Source organism: Cynoglossus semilaevis, chromosome 18, assembly GCF_000523025.1.
Source record: "Cynoglossus semilaevis isolate Cse_v1.0 chromosome 18, Cse_v1.0, whole genome shotgun sequence".
NCBI lineage: Eukaryota > Metazoa > Chordata > Actinopteri > Pleuronectiformes > Cynoglossidae > Cynoglossus > Cynoglossus semilaevis.
Window position 1 is genome coordinate 2,742,478 of NC_024324.1, and position 19,324 is coordinate 2,761,801.

A 19,324-nucleotide genomic window follows, 5' to 3' on the forward strand; every position below is an offset into this window, starting at 1 on the left:
CAACAATGAACACCTTAAATCACCACGGCCTTGTTCAGATCAGACCAATGAGAACCATATGCACTACTGTTACTCAGACTTCAGCTCAGATGAATGGCATTCCTTTCCATACTAGGCGACCTTCTCTCATTTTCCGTTCCCCACTTTCCCCCGGCCCCCACCACCAAAACTGCTGCTGTGTTTTTTTCTACATAAATCTCTTTTACAAACCAATTCCTCCTCTGCCTCAGAAGTATTAATCCCATTCACACTTGGCTGAGGTTTGAGCTCCTGCTGCTCAAACTCAGATAAATGTGTCTACAGCACATGAGACGGTATTTGGACATTAGCCGGGCTGCACGGCAACTTCACACCGAAGCGGTATTTGGACATTAGCCGGGCTGCACAGCAACTTCACCGAAAGCATTTGCGACGAGCGTCTTATAGATCCCAGGAGACTTTGCTGCCTTTTTTCTGAGTATGGTTCCTATTTTCAAGACCTGATAATGAACCCTGCTCCTTTCATTGTGGTGATAGTGGTGTGTGGGGGCAGAAGGGGGAGGAGGAGGAGGTAATCTGGGTTGAGGGAAGGACATTCCCTGCATTCCTTTGTCTGTCTGACGCAGCAAGGAGGTCTGCAACTCTGCTTTAAAGGGGACGCAAGACAACAGTATGAGGAACGGGGGAGGGAAGCCCTGAGATTAGGGGGTGTGGAGGTACCGATTAGCTTTGACAGGACAGCATTCAGGAAAAGAAATCAGCAGAGGGAAAATAGCGAGTGAGGGGACAAATAGACTTTTTCACATACTTTATACATAACTGTCAGTCAAGATAAGGCAATATAAGTTCCGATAAGTCTGCAGGGTTAGCCAAAAGCCAGACTTTTGGCTAACAAAGAAGGTAAAGCTCAGGTTAGTAGTAGTAGTTTTTGCAATTATAGCAAAAATAGAAACATAGAGTTGAATAATTTGCCATCAAGTTGATATAAAAGGTGAACTGTTTCCTGAGAACTGTATTTTCCAATGGAAAAAAAAAAATCGAAAACAAAATTGAGTGATAGCTGCAAAAAAAAATCTCTCAAAGTACCAGCTTTGGCCCGAGGCCCATAATTTGGATCTGCATGCATAAACTGACAAGTGTGTGTTTGACACCCATTTACTTGGAGGTATAAATTCCACCATTACGTTACTCCTGCCAGTACCACCCTCTAAACTACATTGAAGGTGCATTAAATCAGTACAAAATGGCTGGTTTTTACCACTGTAGTCGTACCACTGACCCTAATGATTGCTTCAGCAGAATCTGTGATTTAAAAACTCACACTTTGGCCAACAATGATGAAACTTCTCCAAAATCACTTTTAATAATAAAAACATATCTTTCAGATGAAGTCAGCACCGGCCAGAAGCACGGGTTTGAAGTTCTCAGAAAGAAGCGCTCCAGTGGCCTTCTTTTACTGCTCAAACATATTACATGTTTTATGTTTTTATTTCATATTTTACTGCTTGGACCGCAGGCTTCATCTGTCTTTTGCCCAGTGGAGCAGTCTGTTGAAATAACGTCCCACCGCAGCCTTTTTTGTCTGCTCAGGATTCACAGCTTTATTTTGAATCCAGTGTTTCAGGTTTCATGTCTCTAAATTGAGACGTTAAAAAGAAAAATAACAGAGCAGTTTTCCACATGAGAGTGAAACGTGCCCATATAGGAGCCAGTTAGCTTCTACAGCCCTGGTCCGCACCAGCCAGCAGACTATATACAACAGGTGGCGATGTTAAACCATAACAAAAATCACAATATTGCCAAATAAATAAATAAATAAATCACTGAAATGTATTCAATAAAGCACTAGAAGCTCAAGTAAATTTCACTTTCTGTTGCCTTTCATACTGATAGCTGTTACCATATTGCTTGTTTTATAATATTTAAATTAGTTACAGAAACATGCAGTTGATTGTACTAGCTAGCGGACACTGCTGTAGTAAAAAACATATAGTGTTTAGGGCTAAAAAGTACCTACTGCTACAAAGGTACGCTAAAGTTAGCATCGCTCGCAAGTTCCCCAAATCATGAGATAAATGACACCCTTTTTTTTCCCAGTCTTCACAGTATATTTCATATTTGTCTTGAAACTAGACCACCCAAATTCTCTGCGGCATTCAAGCGGAATCATTTTTCCCGCAGCGTCATGTTTTCTGTTTATCACTTTGTTTCCTGGGTTCCTTTGCGAATATCCTGAATCAGGGAGGATGTCTCGTCTGTCTCCGAACATATATCTTCTTCTTATTGTTATCACTGACTGTCTCTGTGCCATATGAGAGACGTCTGGGACCAGGATGAGAAACGAGCAGAACATCAGAGGGAAACCACACACAGGCAGCAGCCTGGAGACGTGGCCTGTCTTTGGATGTTCTTGATTGACTCAGCATTTGTCCTGACGGCTGCTGTTGTCCAGGTGTCCTGGTTTGAAGCAGCAGCAGCAGCGCTAACAGTTTGTGTCCTCCTGCTGTGATTGGACAGGTGGTGACCCCGACCAGAGTGGGACAGACCTACACTTACAGTCCAGGCCAACATAACCAGCAGGACCTCTACGATGTCCCACCCAGTAGACCACAGGGGGTAGGTGTCTCATGTCCCACACAGTGTGTACAGTACAACAGCAGGGATTATTATGACATGAACTGCTAATAAGTCCACTTTAAGGAGAGGACAAAAACATACGGCCCGCGGGCCAAAACTGGTCCACTAATGAGTTCAATCCAGCTCAAATAAAAAACATTTTTAAAGCAAAAATATGCACAAATACTTCAACGTTCATGATGTCTGTCTAATTATATTTCATTCAATATGAATATTTTCTAATGTAGTTGTACTTATTTGCATTAAAACAAAAGGGGAAAACATGGAGCTATTGTTATTTATAAGTAATTACGTTATGATTGTACATCTACTAAATTGACCAATCAACAGCGATCTGACTTCTCAGTCAACATGTCAAACAACGACAGCAACTACATCATATAATTATAATGCTAATTACTGCCACTGAGTATTTCTTGAAATACGTGTTAATGGGAACGGGCGATACTGCAGTTCACTTCAATAAATAATGCAGTACTTGTTAAACTGCATTATTTAATGGACACCATTAGAGCTTTTATGCAATACAGGGTACAACCAGCTTTTTCTTTCCCTTGTCGTTGCCATTAGACTGATTCCAATTTGACTTTGTTTACTTCAGGTGTACGATATTCCACCTGGTCAGATGTTCTCTGGTCAGCACGCCGCTGCCAGAAACCAGGGAGTCTACGACGTTCCTCCCTCCCAAATGGACCACAGGACGCAAGGCGTTTACGACATACCGTCATCTTCTCAAGGGGTAAGAGACCGAAGCCCCACACCACAATGAGAGGGCACATCACTCACTCACTCACTCACTCCTTTCGTCAATATCAAGTAAAGACAAACTGGGAAAGCAGTGGGCACTGCTCATGTCCGGAAAAATGTTATTTTAGGTTTATCGATTACAGTTCCTAGTATTTCTCCTAATTGTCTGTAATAAATGAATAATACGTCAAATGTCAGATTTATGACATTCCTGTGGCGGCAGCAAATGAAAGCTTTGCCTGCCAGTGGAGTTTAACCGAGATTCCATGAGAAAGTGTTCTGTCTGAACTCTCCAGCAGGGATTAAAACGTCAAGGACATAACTCTTTTTCTTTCCAGGCCCTCTAAGATTTCAGCAGACCCAAAACCAGGCAGAGCGCCACCAGTTTGTTTGTAATAACCTGAAATATGCCGGGACCTGTTATTTGCGTCCTTCTTAATTACAGTCTGGTCTGGCCTGTCCTAGCTGTAAATACTGCATTTTAAAGGCTGATGGAAATCACTTTCAGGCCACTGGTTAATTCACCTTACTCCACCGAGTGTCGTCATTACTGTGTGATGTACATCAGGTATCGCTTTCTGCTTCTTCAAGCCAGTGACAGGTCTTTGGCCGTCACAATTTGAGAAAAAAAACGAACAGTTTACATGAAATTCCAGATTCCTTAAAAATATTTTGAGTATTTTTTCCACTGTGGCTGAGAATCCTTTAAGCTCAAGTAAACAAATCAGTGGAAAAGAACCTTAGTTCAGACGAAGCAGGCAGACATTTTATTTCCTAATGTTTCACGACACAATAAGGCTGCCATTGAACTGTTGACAACTCCAACACTTTAACGACCGAGTTGTTAACAACCTGGATCTGGAAGTTTTAGTCGTCCTAACGACTGTTGTTGTAAGTTTTGAGTACAGCAGGTACAGACGGCAACTCACAGATGTTAAAATGCTGTGTTTTAGCAATAAATATGTTCTGCTCCTGCCTTTAAGTGATGCTACTTAGATGTTTTTGTATGCTGTGTATCACATAAAGGTTGTCTGAGGCTAACCTCCGATTTTACTGATTAACCCCGCTGTATTTTCTTTAATCAAGCTGCGCTGACTCAAAGATTTTTAAAGTTGAATTTGAACAGTCCAAGAGAGGGCAGAACGTGTTTGTGCGTTTGTGGGGCTGCGTTGGACGACAGAACCAAACACAGAATGTTTGAGGTTTTAATTATAGTGTCTGCAAAATCCAGAAAAATCTCTTGACTGCTGCACTGCTGCACACACGCTATTATGTATGAACCCACATTCATACTGCTTTAACCAGTCCAAGGACTTTGCTAAAGTGTATGAACGGTTCCTTTTTTACGCTGAGCTCTGGTTCCCCTGTGGAAGATTTCTTGGCATTTTCTGGAGCTGATTTCAATTTATACAGTAGCAAAAATAAACCTAGATCTGAGGAGACACTATGACAGCACAGCAACATGTTCTCATACCAACTAATTCAGTCCAAAGCCAGGTTAAAAGTGAAACTAATCTGTATTTAAAAGTTTAACCATAGGAAAGTACAGCTGGAAACTCTCTGGATAAAAACAGAAAATGCTGCGCTCTAAATAAGCGCTCTAATATTACTGCTATAATTGATGCTGCGTGTTGTTATGTCACCAATGAACACTTATGTAACAGCACTTTACCTTGGTACTGTTGACAAAACAGCAACCGAGTCGACAAGGTAAACCATGTGGGCCACATGCAGCTTGGATTTGCCCTTCATGTAGTCTGAGAATAAACCTCATTTCTGTCCCCATCTGCAGGTCTACTCAGTGCCTCCCTGCAGGACCAACCCTGCTCTCCAGGAGGGGAACTATGACTTCCCCCAGCCCCTCAAACACAAGCAGGAGGGCATCTACGACGTACCACCGCCTGTACTCACCAAGTCAGCACAGAGCCCCCAGTCGCCTTACGACTTCCTCCCCAGTGCAGAGCCTAATGCCCATCACCAACAAACAAATACCAACACCAATGAAGGCATTTACGACGTGCCCCCGCCGGCCCTTCTTTCAGGGGCGGCATCTCAGAGAGACATTTACGACATACCGCGCTGCAAGCAGCCGCTTCTCCACAAAAACTCACTAGCGGACAGAGACGGGAGCAAGGGCATCTACGACATCCCTGCTCAGGACGCCCGAGCGGTAGGCGACGTGACAGACGGAGTGAATCGCCTCTCGATCTCCAGCACCGGCAGCACACGCAGCAGCATGTCCACCTCCTCGTCCTCCACGGGCTCCAGCTCAGAGGGCCGCCTGGCTCTGGACGTGGACGCTGCTGTCCAGAGGTTGTACCGCCTGCAGCAGGCTGTGGAGGCCTCCGTGTGGTCTGTGCAGTCAATGGCATCTTCCCCTCAGTGGAGGACTTTTCCCTTCATGGAGCGCCATGCCAATGACGTCCACACCGGTCTGGACAGGGTCCGAGCTGCTCTCGGAGACTTTATTGTGTTTGGTCGAGGGGCCACGGTTAACGCCACCTCTCTGTCGGACTGCAGCGTGCACAGCAAACTCAGACGGCAGCTAGGACGCCTGGAGGACTCGCAGCAGATCCTCCTGCAAATCTACCAGATCCTGGAGAACAGCGGCTGGTCTCTGAACACACTGGCGTCGTCTGGGAAGCACCACAACAAGAGCGACGACCTGGATCGCTTCATTATGGTTTCCAGGACCGTCCCAGACGACACCAAGCAGCTGGGCTCTACGATAAGCGCCAACGCCGAGCTGCTGTTCCGGCCCTCACACATGGACGGGTCCTTCTCTAATAGCAGCACTCCTGATGAGAACATGCTCCACCCGCTCACCTCCCCATCGTCAGACAACGACAACTACAGCGAGCCCACCAAGCCGTTCCCTGTGCCGTCCAACCAGGACAAAGACAACTTGAACAACAGTGAAAAGTGCGTGAAAAGCTGGATGGAAGATTACGACTACGTCCACCTGCAGGTAAAGGCCTAACAACTGTACTGGAAACTGTGAAAGAGGTTGATTTTAAATTCACAACCATGGAGTTAAACTATTAACTCTCTGGAAACTGTGAAAGAGGTTGATTTTATATTCACAACCATGCAGTTAAACTATTAACTCTATTAACTTTATTTTATTGAATGTTGAAAGTCTCTGGTTTAAAAAACAAATGTATACGAAGTAGGACATCGCAACGAGCCTCCAGTAAAAGTATATACGAAGTAGAACATCGCAACGAGCCGCCAGTAAAATTACTGACCATACTGAAGATACAAGTCATTTATTAGATATTGTTACCATTTTTAACTGTTGTGACTTCCTTTCCTGTCTCTGCCTTTAAACCACAGTAATATCTACATGATCACTGGTCCTTCTTATGTCAATATTTTTTAAGACTCATGAGCAACTCAGTTGCAAATATTGTTTATTACTATGTAAAAAAAAAAGTGAGTTATAAGGTTAAGAAATTCTTATTTACGGTCAAAAGTGAGTTATAAGGTTAAGAAATTCAACCAGTTCTTATTTACGGTTTCTGGGTTTGGCAGCATTTCCAAACGACACACATTTCCAGTCACACTTTCTTGGGCCTTAATAAAATAATATTTTATCAGTGCAATTGGCCTGTTTTAAATTTGAAGGTTTATCCTCGCTCTGTAATTAACGTTAGAGTGGAGAGGTTCTGCCTGGTCCAGCCACAGTTCACTGGGATTTCACGGATCATTACAACTCACGACTTATCATCACGCCCTGTGTTATCTGATGAGTCACACAGAGCGTATCAAAGGTCGAGCCCGAGCCGGTGTGAGTAATATATATTTTTCTCCCTGCTTTGTTTTTTTCCCTGTAGGGCAAAGAGGACTTTGAACGTCAGCAGAAGGAACTGTTGGAGAAAGAAAACATCATCAAGCAGAGTCCAGCCCAGCTGGGACAGGAACAAGTGAGGCTCTCTCGCTCTCTCTCTCTCTCATGTCTTTCTACTGTACCATTTTTCATCATAGGTCAGTCTTGTTAATCTGTTAAATTACCGTGTAATCAGGGACTAGACGCTGCTCAACCCTGAAATCTCACGGAAGCGAAGACTTAGACAAAAACCTAAACGACTCCTCCGACCACAGCCTCCTGGTAGTCTTTCCCATTGAAGAAAGATTCTGATATTAAATACTCTACAAACACATGTTCTCAATCAGCTTCTTACTACGAGGACTGCGGTGATGCACACACACAGACGCTGCCAAATTGATCGTTGGGCCGTTCCAGAAAGATATTTCCTCTGAATTACGTTTAATACGCCACCAATTTAGGATCCACCGACATATTAATCAAAGCCAATGACAGAAGTTGGGCTGAAGTTGGAAAGTCAAACTTTCAACTGATAAAAAAGGATCTAGAGGAGTAGTTTCTTGAGTACTGGTGACATAATTTATAGATGCTTTCTTTGTTTGTTTGTTTTGTTTTAAAATGGCACGAACGTATGAAAAACCGTCACTACAAAGTTTGTACAAATTATTATAACCTTTAAACCACAAATTGTTTCAATACATACCACCAAAAATCAACTATAAACAACAGAAAACTCAGATGTCCAGACAGATATTTGAGTAAATGGAAGCAGCAAATATTTGGCATGAAAAAAGCCAGAACTGATTCACGTTGAAGTTTATGTAAAAAAAAAACAAAAAACATTTTTATAGTTTTTGTGACCAAATATTTGAGTGCTGGCTTTACCTCATGAACACATTCTCAGTCCTTCTACACTGTGTTTAGTCTATGAAACTTCCCTGTGAATTCAAAACACAGTCTGGGAGTCATTTAAATGAAATGCAAAACAACTTCTGTTTCACCCGCAGAAGAAAGTCTTAGTATTCTTTTGGAACCAGCAAATATTCGTCATGAGTGATTCTGTGCTGCAGAAGTATTTTTTATTATATTTTTTCCTTAACGTCTGACGACTAAAAAAATTACCTGCACTGCGTTAGTCCTGCAGCCAATAGGCTACATATATATTTATAGCTATATAAGAAAATAATCTAAGTCCTGTTGTTCTTCACAGATCAATCAGTTCAAGAAGCTGGAGCAGGAAGTGATCAAACCCGTGGAGAACGACATTACGCAGTGGACGCCCCACCAACATCTCCCTGGGACCTCGGACTCCACCTCCGCCCCGTCCCCCTCTGCTCAGGTTTGCGCCCGTGACCGCCAGCTTCTGAGCTTCTACTCAGAGCAGTGCGAGCAGCACTTTGACACGCTCCTCAGCGCCGTTGACGCCTTCTTCGGCTGCGTAAGCACCGGGCAACCGCCTCGCATCTTTGTGGCGCACAGCAAGTTCGTCATCCTCAGCGCCCACAAACTGGTCTTCATCGGCGACACCCTGTCCAGGCAGGCGTCCACTCCAGACGTGGCCAACAGGGTGATGAACTCCAGCAACGTTCTGTGCGACATGTTGAAGACTGTGGTGGCGGCCACCAAAACGGCCGCCCTGAACTACCCCAACACGGCCGCCATCCAGGAAATGGTGGACAGAGTCACCGAACTCTCACACCACTCGCAGCAGTTCAAGGAGCAGCTGCTGCACATGGCCAGTTCATGATTTTCAATCTGACCACAGACTCTATATGTAAATGAATCCAACACAAATAAATATATACAGCATATAAATATATATATATATAAATATCGCTCTCCATCTTTGCGTCCGTTTCTGATCTTGTAAATAGTCCGTTCTGTAAATATTTGCTCTATTTTTGGTGTAGATTGTTTTATATACTGAATATAATGTATGTAGATGACGTGTCGCTGTCTCTGTAGGATCCGTGGTAATTTCCATAACATTCCCGTTGTTTATCATGAAGCACCTTAAGAGACGTCTTCATTTTTTTGGCCTGTAAACCGTGGTTGACGTGTGTTTCTGCTGGTTGTTACGTTGAAGTCGTGTAAGGTACCCTAATGTCCGTGTGTGGAGAACTTCCACAAAGTAAAAGATGTTCCTAACCACACAAGTGTTTTTTTGTTTCTTTCATTTTTTTCTACTACAAACACACGTAACCATATTGGCCCAGCCTCACACACCAAATTTCATATGGAAAATCTGCAATTTTAGCCCAACAAATGTGCCACCTGCTGGTCCACTGAAGCCGTGCATGACCTTGTGACACAAGTCTGCATTAAACAAACTTGTGTGACGTTTAAATTGATGTTTAAATTTACTGATGGAAGAAGCAGTAGAAAATCAACGTTCTATGAACGTTAGTGCAGGGAATTCACAACTTGACACAAACATCAGTTTCTTCTTTCAAACTTTTCCTGAGCACCAGACTACGCCTCCTTCTAACCTCCCCAAAACCACAAAACGAGACCACCGATTTAAAGTAATAACTGCCGTTCATACAGTTACAACAGAAGTCCAACTGCCAAATGTTAACAGTAAAACAATAACCAACCAATTTGTCTCATATAAAAAAAATAAATGCCTGAAAAAATACACTTTTTCTCCTAAACACCATCTCAACTCACCACAGTCTTGTTTTTTAGGAAATGATGAAGAAATTATAAAGTGTTTGGCACCAATTTACGTTTTGCATAACAGACAAGAGAGTGATTTTGGTTTTGGTGCTGTCTCCTGTAATTGATATTAAGACGGCCCACCCGGTTGTAATTGCAGTGTATTGTTTCAGTGGCGCCCCCTTTTAGAACGAGACCATCCATGTGTATTCTGAGCTGAAGGCATTTGGACTATTGTCAAAGAAAAATCATCAAATTTAAAACACTCTTGAGCTTTTTGTGAACTAAACTAAAAGATTGATTCTGTTCTGAATACTGAGTTTCACACCAAGGAAATCAACTGATCCAAACAGAAAAAAGAGGTAACAACAAAATTTGACCAAACGCAATTAGGTTAACTGGTGAATTTTCAGTGACAAATACAAGAACCATTTCTCAAATGACCACAGACTGGGCCACTCTGAGGCTGTGTCTGTGCCACATGTGGCCCTCAGGCCACTATTTGAATGGGCAGAATCTAAAACATCCACATCCTCTTAAGCATCCACAGAACATGGTTGATTTCCAGGCATATCTAATCAGACGTGATGTAGCTTGTTGTCCAATCAGAGGCTCAGTAACATTGTTTGGCCAAACAGTTTCTCACTTTACTGCAGAACATGAGATATGACACAGGGAGGAACAATGGGGGGGGGGGGCAAGTAAAGGACGAGGAGCTGCAGCAGAAGTTCCCTGGACCGTGAGAAATGTTTTTTTTCAGAGCGAATCCTATCAGCTGCAACACATTCTCTCTGCTGTGGAGTGGACTGAATGGACGACAACGAACTGAATGAGTGTGCATGGTGTGCAGCAGGAAAACAAATGGCCTTTGTTTCTCCTTCCTTCATCTCCACCTGCAGCTCTGTCCTCTCTCTCTCTCCCTCTCTCTCCCTCATTGGATTCAGAATGAAAAATGGATCCTGCTTCTAAAAGACACTGCTCCACAGACAGATAAATGAGAATGTGAGGGGAAGACACGTCCAGGGGAGCTGTGGGACGTCCACCAATCCCCCCTCCATCCCTCAGCAAGTCCTCTCTCTATCCCTCTCTCTCTCTCTCTCTCTCTCTCACACACACACACACACACTTTACAAGTGTTTTTATTATTCACACTGCATTCCTCCCCCGGTGCTCTCTCCGGGGAGATAAGGCAGAGAGGAATCTGCGATTGGAAAGACTTTTCTACAGAGTTCCCATTTTGTCAGAGGGACACGGTAAATCAGGAGACGTCACGTCCAGCTCAGAGAACTGTCTCTCGGTTCGTCTTCTCAACAAAAGGCACCGAGGGGACAGAAACAGAGACACAACAGTTGAAGGGGAAAACTGCGCCAAAATATTCTCACATATTAAATATACTAGATTTGACTCATTCATTGTCTGACTTACAGTTATTTAGTTTCCCCGCCTTTTTGAGTCATGATGTATTTACATTTTTCCACAAAAGGACTGAAAATTTGTTCTGCCTTAAATAAACTAAAAAAGCATTTCATGAAACTAAAACTTTTTTCAAGATGTGAAGCTTACCAAAAATATTCTGTTTCTGTGACTCAAAACTGCCCTTTTAACAACACTCCCTGGTCCTTTTTGGACTAAAGGAGCAGTTTTGCATCCTTTGAGTTGCATTACTGCCCCCTACTGAGTGATCTGAGCTTTACTGCATAGTATTAAATAAAAAAAAAAAAACTAAAATATGGTGAAAAAAAAGTAGTTCAATCAATAAATGATCTCTCTCCTGGGCACATGGAACTAAAATATGGTGACTGAGTACTGCAGAGTACTGCACACAATATCTGCCAATTATTTTTGATCTTTTCTGCCACAAGTGGAATCAGACCAAACATCTCACCCATGATGACAGTCTGTGTTTAACACCACAAAAATCACCCATGATGACAGTCTGTGTTTAACGCCACAAAAAAACGTCATCACAAGGTGCTGCTGAGACGAGAGAAAGAGGGAGAGAGATTGAAAAAGAAAGGGAAAGGAGCTGAAGCTGCACCGTGGTGACGTAGCGAGGGGTCCAGACCAGACCAGACCAGACCAGAGAGCTGCTAACAGGTATGTTGGACCGCTGAAGGTGAAAATTTGCAGTGACGTGCAAAAGCTCCCAATCAAAACATCAGCTGCTCAAAGGCTCGTTCAAAGAACATCAAAATTGTTCAATATCTGCCTGCACCAAAGGCTCTGTGCATAAATATACAAACACACACATACACATATACTATATATATATGCATCTATATGTAGAGGAAAGAGAGAGCTGAGCTGCAGAGTCCACGCCATTTCCTTGGTCTACCACAAGAATTTCCTGTAAGGTATTTGCAGCCTCTGAAGTCACAGCGTGGCAGCTCAGCAGGGCCTCCTGCTCTGCTCTGAAGAAACAGGGGCCCTGCAGCTGCAGGCAGACACGCTGCCAGATCTGAGAGAGGAGGTGGCATCCTCAGGTTTTCAACACACAAACTGCCAGCAAAAGGTCTGTGGGCAAGGGACAAAGTGCTTTCCTATTTCTGCACATTGAGACTTTTGAGTCCCACCACCAGCTAAACGTGTGACAAAGTGCTTTCCTATTTCTGCACATTCAGACTTTTGAGTCCCACCACATTCATAACAACACAGATGTAGGTCTTATCTGCACGTAATGACAGCTGATATAGGGTTACTGAGGTTGGTAGAATCCAGTAAAAACTGGTCAGAACTGGGCACAAAGGTCAAAGGATCAAAAAGGTTTAGGTGCCTGAAACACTCAACGCCTGGTTTTTACTTGTGCATCTGCATATTTAGTCCATAAAAGAAACAGAGAGAAGAAGACAAAAACAGGCACCAGGAATATGGTTGGTTTTGCAAAATATCGCCATGATTTGACTTCCGTTTAAATGTCCCGCCCAATTTGACGAAAATAGGTTTTCGTTTTTTTTAAATGACGACATAGCACTGTTGACACAGACGTATCTGCAGGAGCATAAATGAAGCTTTCGGTGGATGAAAGGGTAAAAAGTTACTCCTTACAACTCCAGTTATAACTCAAGGAAGAGCGAGTCTGTTTTATTGATGGCATAATTTAACATTAAAATCTCTTTCTGTCCCTTTGAAGTCAGAACAGCTGCTGCAGCCTCATTAACTCAGCTCTAATTAAACCACACGGGCGAAATAAAGTTCATTAGAAGACGTTTAAATGGGAAAAAAAGAAGTTCATTTCGACAGACCTGAATCCCATTAACGATCAAAGACAAACACATGAAGTACTTTGTTTTTTTGGTAAAGTCACAGATTTAACACAAACTGTTACACACATTCACAAATCTTCTCAACAGTTGGTGTAAGTGTTGAAGGACTGGGGAGGTTTTACTAGTTGTTCTGCATTTAAAAAGTACTTATTAAACCAAGGGAGAGTGGTTGCGATTTATGTTGCGTTACTGCTATTAAAAACGCAGGAAAGATTTGAAGGGTTTACTTAAAGTTAGAACAACAACTACTTCGTTTCATAACCTGAAGTTTTGTCGTTAGTTTAAATTTTTGAATTAGTAACCCAAACGTGTTTCTCCGTTATTTTTTTTCTCACACAAATAGCCAATATTCAGTCATTCAACCAACTTGTAATGCTACTTACCGCTGAGGAATTTCTTCTGTTGGTTCAATGCTGCCATCTTGTGTTCGAACTGTAATGTAGCACTGGGAACTGAAGCTTATCTTCTTTTTTCCACGATATACAAAGTTCGGCTCTCCTCTTGGGCCTTAAGTGGCGTCCTGTCTGAACAAACCCGCATCTTAATAACTTCATCATGGCCATAAATATTATCAATATTATGCAGAAATTCACCATAACGAGTCGTTATATCCTAGCAACAAATTAACGAAGCAATTAAGCTACAGGTATGACAATGTACATAACAAACGTCAACAACATACTACAATATTATTACAAAGACAAAAAACATTTTACTCACCGACACTCCTGGTTATTTGTACACCAAATCCATCCTCCTGGCTCTCCTTAAGAAGACTTTAATGAATCTGTTGTACAAATTATCCGTTGCCGTTCCAACGTCAAGTCCATCTCCAGCTATGCTAATGAGCTAATGCCGAAAGTCCTGTTTGTCCAGCCGTATACATGCATGAGAGTTTAACCAGCTTTAGGTCGAGAATGTTCGCTCGACAGTGAAGCAGTGGACGAAAAGAAAACTTGATTTTCGACACTTTAACCATTGAATTAAATCACTTAAATCGCCAACATAACTGAAGGCCTGTTAGCGGGCCTCAGTGACGCCGAATCAAAATCTGATTGGTTAAGGAAACAATCTGTCTGCCATTCGGTTTAGGCTCGTATGGCCCAATAGCCCTTAGGGCAGATTTCTTTCCCCGTAGCAACACATGAGGCTGAAATATGATTGGAGAAAACCCTTCTCAAAAAATATAAATTAATGAAAGCCGCGAAACCAAGAGAACATTTATTAAGTGATTTAACCAGACTACTCTACCTTGTTTTATAACTATTTGTGATAAATATATTGAAAAATAAGTCACTAATTCTGATAGTTTAGAGTAGCAGAAAATACTTTGCTGTTAGGCAACTGACTTATTTATTTTTGTTTTTTTCTATAAAGATAATTTAATGTAATTTTTTTATTTACTTGTATACCTTTTGTGGTTGTCTTTGTTGGTTCTTGATGAGTTGTTTTTCATTTTCACATTTCTTTTTCAATTTTTCTCACCTATTTAAATAACTGTTTGATGAAATAGAAATAATTGAAATATACATTAAAAAACACTCCTCCTCCATCCTGCAATACCATACTTCATGCACTTAAAAATGCAAATAACACAATGGTTTTGCATTTATGGCATTATTTATTTGAAGCTATAGCTCCATTTTAGGACCCAAAAAAGTCAGTGAATAAAAAAAAAGGTGCAGTGGATACACAACTTGTCTCCATAGGGAATATTTAACCCCCAGCTCCTGGTTAGCTCAAATTCACCCTCTAACGTCAATCAGGAAGTTACAGGAGGCCATGTAACAAACAGTGGATGTGATGTATGATGTATGATGACGATGACAGGCACTGGTGCAGACAGCAGGACAGAGACGCCCGGGCAATACATTTTTTCCACGATATACAAAGTTCGGCTCTCCTCTTGGGCCTTAAGTGGCGTCCTGTCTGAACAAACCCGCATCTTAATAACTTCATCATGGCCATAAATATTATCAATATTATGCAGAAATTCACCATAACGAGTCGTTATATCCTAGCAACAAATTAACGAAGCAATTAAGCTACAGGTATGACAATGTACATAACAAACGTCAACAACATACTACAATATTATTACAAAGACAAAAAACATTTTACTCACCGACACTCCTGGTTATTTGTACACCAAATCCATCCTCCTGGCTCTCCTTAAGAAGACTTTAATGAATCTGTTGTACAAATTATCCGTTGCCGTTCCAACGTCAAGTCCATCTCCAGCTATGCTAATGAGCTAATGCCGAAAGTCCTGTTTGTCCAGCCGTATACATGCATGAGAGTTTAACCAGCTTTAGGTCGAGAATGTTCGCTCGACAGTGAAGCAGTGGACGAAAAGAAAACTTGATTTTCGACACTTTAACCATTGAATTAAATCACTTAAATCGCCAACATAACTGAAGGCCTGTTAGCGGGCCTCAGTGACGCCGAATCAAAATCTGATTGGTTAAGGAAACAATCTGGCTGCCATTCGGTTTAGGCTCGTATGGCCCAATAGCCCTTAGGGCAGATTTCTTTCCCCGTAGCAACACATGAGGCTGAAATATGATTGGAGAAAACCCTTCTCAAAAAATATAAATTAATGAAAACCGCGAAACCAAGAGAACATTTATTAAGTGATTTAACCAGACTACTCTACCTTGTTTTATAACTATTTGTGATAAATATATTGAAAAATAAGTCACTAATTCTGATAGTTTAGAGTAGCAGAAAATACTTTGCTGTTAGGCAATTGACTTTTTTATTTATTTTTGTTTCTATAAAGATAATTTAATGTAATTTTTTATTTACTTTTATACTTTTTGTGGTTGTCTTTGTTGGTTCTTGATGAGATGTTTTTCATTTTCACATTTCTTTTTCAATTTTTCTCACTTATTTAAATAACTGTTTGATGAAATAGAAATAATTGAAATATACATTAAAAAACACTCCTCCTCCATCCTGCAATACCATACTTCATGCACTTAAAAATGCAAATAACACAATGGTTTTGCATTTATGGCATTATTTATTTGAAGCTATAGCTCCATTTTAGGACCCAAAAAAGTCAGTGAATAAAAAAAAAGGTGCAGTGGATACACAACTTGTCTCCATAGAGAATATTTAACCCCCAGCTCCTGGTTAGCTTAAATTCACCCTCTAACGTCAATCAGGAAGTTACAGGTGGCCATGTAATAAACAGTGGATGTGATGTATGATGTATGATGACGATGACAGGCACTGGTGCAGACAGCAGGACAGAGACGCCCGGGCAACACAGACCAGAAGGTTCAGCTTCTCAACCAGGTCCAGGAGCTGTTCCTCAACAGAATCTGTCGACACACCTAAAAACGTTCATCTGACTCTTCAAGTAAAATGAATACTATTTAAAATAATAAAAACATGTGTATGAGCTCTGCCGTTTGTGTCAGACTATTATTTCTGGACAGTTATCTCCTCACAAATCCAGTGAACCATGAGAGGAACAAGACAACGACAGCCTGGACGTTCCCTCACCGTCAAGTCTTCCAAGAAAGAGAGGTCACACTTTCTATTTGTTCCTGTTGAAATGCCACAGACAAGCCCAGGAGTCTGAAGGAAATACATAATGACATGTATGGAGGAGGACAGATGTGTGAGGGAGAAGCTTCCTGAACTCCATAAAGATGTTAGACTGAAACAGGTTATTAAAACTAAATAATCCACAGAAACGTGCAACAGTCAATGGCTTTTCCCTTTAAAAACCCAGCAGCTCGGCCCGGTCTGTTTGAAGTGTCCTGGTGAGGAGAGAGGAGGTCAAATACTGAATGTGGACATGGTCCAAGTGTGATGTAGTGTCAAGTCAGTGGTGAAAACGTGTGATGTTTGTTGTCAGAGTGAGACATCTTCACGATCTAGGAGGACGTTTCTGAAAAGGCCACCCTTTGGCGCGCAGTCCTGGGGCGATTTCGAGTGGTGGCGCTGGCTGAGTGTTCGCTCTTGGGTTCAGCTGGTTGGGTTTCAGCCTGCGGGGTGCTGGCGTCCCCTACCAGTTCTCGCAGGAACTTGAACTTGGACAAGAAGAGCTGCCAGACCACATACCAACCTGTGGACACACAGATGAAAAGAATTTGACGGTGGACTCATGAGCGTACATGAAGCCAATGTTCAAACACAAATTAAATGCATAAAGGGCGCAAGAAACAGATTCTATTTCAATTATAGACTCAGTTTTAGGATGCAGGACTATTGCACCAAAACTAGTAAGTTGATGGAAAGTGCAAAAGACACGTGTAGCACGCAAATTCAAAACATGGCATCCTTATTGACAGCCACCTTCAGGCGTGTCAAGGAGTGGAGATCATGAATAAAACAATGTGTCATTTTTTTCTGTTGCAAATCCTGCTTTACTTGTAGTATAAAGCACTCGGTTTACACTCAAGTTGAAGACACAGACAGAAGACAGAAGAGACTCGTCAAGTGTGACCTCAGCGCCCGGAGATCATATCAGTGACAGTTGGTATTGGGAGGATCCAGAGGTCACAGAGGTGAAGGACTTGATTATGATCTTGTGCTCAGTCCAGGTTATAAAAAGAAACTCCTGACTGAAAACGTGTGGACACTTTATACCCTGACCTGGTTACCACCGGCTAAATCCAGACTACAGGTTCTTCACTCATCTACTGTGCCCTCTGAGGTTGACACTGTCTGCATCAGTATATTGCAGCCATTTTAACACACACAGAGTCAGTCACAAACCTTTTGAGATTACAGAACATTTGTGCAACTCCTATATATATCCGCCCCGTATGGCCTGTCTCCTCTGACATGTGTTTTGTGTTGACTTTAGTCCACGCTACAACTGTGTTTGACAGCCGTGAATGTTTGGACTGAAGACAAAACCGTTTGCTATGACTCCATGTGTCACATAAACTCACCAAACATCATGAAGAGCAGCGCACACACCAGTGTGGCCACAATGACCAGCAGCGTGAGCCCGACACTCTGCCACATGTTTACGGCAGCAGCAGCAGCTTCATAGAAGACGGAGGGACGGCGGCGACTATACACTGCTCGGCAGCAGAAAAAAATAAAAACAACAACAACAAATGAACAACCTATTCAACTGTCAGTTAGACTAACATAAATAAACACAATTACTCACAGCAGTGTCAGTTAGCATGTGGCTAAGCTAACAGCTGACCTCAGTAGTTCAAAGTATCCTCGAGCCCAGCGAGGACTGAGACCTGAGCTACCGCTATAGCCTGTTAGCAGCAGACTTGTAAACAACTCTCCTTGGAAACTACATCGCTGTAGTTTATTTCGGCTAGTCGGTTGGTTGGGCTCGTTGGCGAATTCTCACTTTTCTCTGACAGAGCCAACTGCTCAGCGCCGGGATAACTGGACAACAAAAACATGCGTCATCAAACTTCATACGACACTGCGGCTGCGCGCGGTGTTTGATGCATTCTGGGGAGTGTAGGTATAACCATCTGTTTGCAATCACGGTATTTCCCCACTAGAAGGAGCCATTGTCCAACCAGCACCGTTGCTGTCAGGAAATAAACTACCTGATCGAGGAGTACTGCATATTACTGCAGTTTTATGGTGGTGGAGTAGAATAGCACGTGTTTCAGACTACAAATATATTCTATTTCTATTTATTTATTTTAATTTTTAACCACGTCATTGATTAGTTTGTTGATAGATAAAGATAAAGACCAGATGTGAACTTTCGTTCTTTCTGGTTGTGCACCATGAGTAACATGCAAAAATGTTACTCTGTGTGGCCGAAATGACGAAGAAAGGTCGCTCTGATAACGAGATAGAAGTGGTTAATGCTGATGAGACTACTGTGACACCTACACCTTAGTGGTTGGAGAAAGTAGGTCATGGCTAATGTCTGAGCTGCTGCACACTCTTCATGGAAACAAAATGCTGGGGCAGTGCGATCAGGGGGCCAGATTAGTCTACGACAGGATGTGTCGGAAAACGCAAACTCCGGCTGACGCCACCTGTCACACGATCATCGCCTCTGACGAAAAACTAAAAGAAAAAAAGAAAAGAAAAAAGAACATAACAAGAATATTCCCATTTCTTGGCTTGTGGCCACTTGTTCGTCCTCTTTTGGCAGCCATCCTGTGATTTGCATATAAGGTGAAGAGTGATTGAGTCATTCTTTACAGTCGCATTTTAAACATGTGTGAGTTGAGGGGGGGGGGGGGGGGGGGAAACA

The 19,324-nt window shown here is 42.2% G+C and overlaps 2 protein-coding genes and 1 long non-coding RNA gene across 7 annotated transcripts in view; 1 reads left to right on the top strand and 2 right to left on the bottom strand.

Annotated features, from left to right (window-relative positions):
- The window catches only part of nedd9 (neural precursor cell expressed, developmentally down-regulated 9), a 30,971-nt gene extending 21,626 nt beyond the window's left edge, over positions 1 to 9,345 (top strand). For both annotated transcript variants that reach the window (XM_025065230.1, XM_008331164.3), the window contains 5 exons: positions 2,497 to 2,595; positions 3,218 to 3,355; positions 5,156 to 6,331; positions 7,200 to 7,289; positions 8,403 to 9,345. In XM_025065230.1, coding sequence (XP_024920998.1) covers positions 2,497 to 2,595; positions 3,218 to 3,355; positions 5,156 to 6,331; positions 7,200 to 7,289; positions 8,403 to 8,939 — 2,040 coding nt within the window. In that variant the 3' untranslated portion in view covers positions 8,940 to 9,345. The remainder of the gene's footprint in view (positions 1 to 2,496; positions 2,596 to 3,217; positions 3,356 to 5,155; positions 6,332 to 7,199; positions 7,290 to 8,402) is intronic.
- Positions 1 to 14,157, bottom strand: part of LOC103394030 (uncharacterized) — a 70,764-nt gene extending 56,607 nt beyond the window's left edge. For 3 of the 4 annotated variants that reach the window (XR_003052695.1, XR_003052696.1, XR_523088.3), the window contains exons 1-2: positions 13,834 to 14,157; positions 13,497 to 13,637 (exon numbers count right to left, since the gene is read on the bottom strand). This is a non-coding gene — a long non-coding RNA (uncharacterized LOC103394030). The remainder of the gene's footprint in view (positions 1 to 13,496; positions 13,638 to 13,833) is intronic. The other variant, XR_003052694.1, reaches the window with a different exon arrangement.
- A 1,946-nt stretch (positions 14,158 to 16,103) lies between these two features.
- On the bottom strand, positions 16,104 to 18,534 carry smim13 (small integral membrane protein 13). The gene is made up of 3 exons (XM_008331163.3): positions 18,252 to 18,534; positions 18,027 to 18,156; positions 16,104 to 17,194 (listed from the first exon to the last, which is right to left on the bottom strand). The coding sequence occupies exons 2-3, from the start codon at positions 18,100 to 18,102 to the stop codon at positions 17,004 to 17,006; spliced, it is 267 nt and encodes an 88-aa protein (XP_008329385.1). The 5' UTR covers positions 18,103 to 18,156; positions 18,252 to 18,534; the 3' UTR covers positions 16,104 to 17,003.
- Between the last annotated feature and the right edge of the window lie 790 nt (positions 18,535 to 19,324).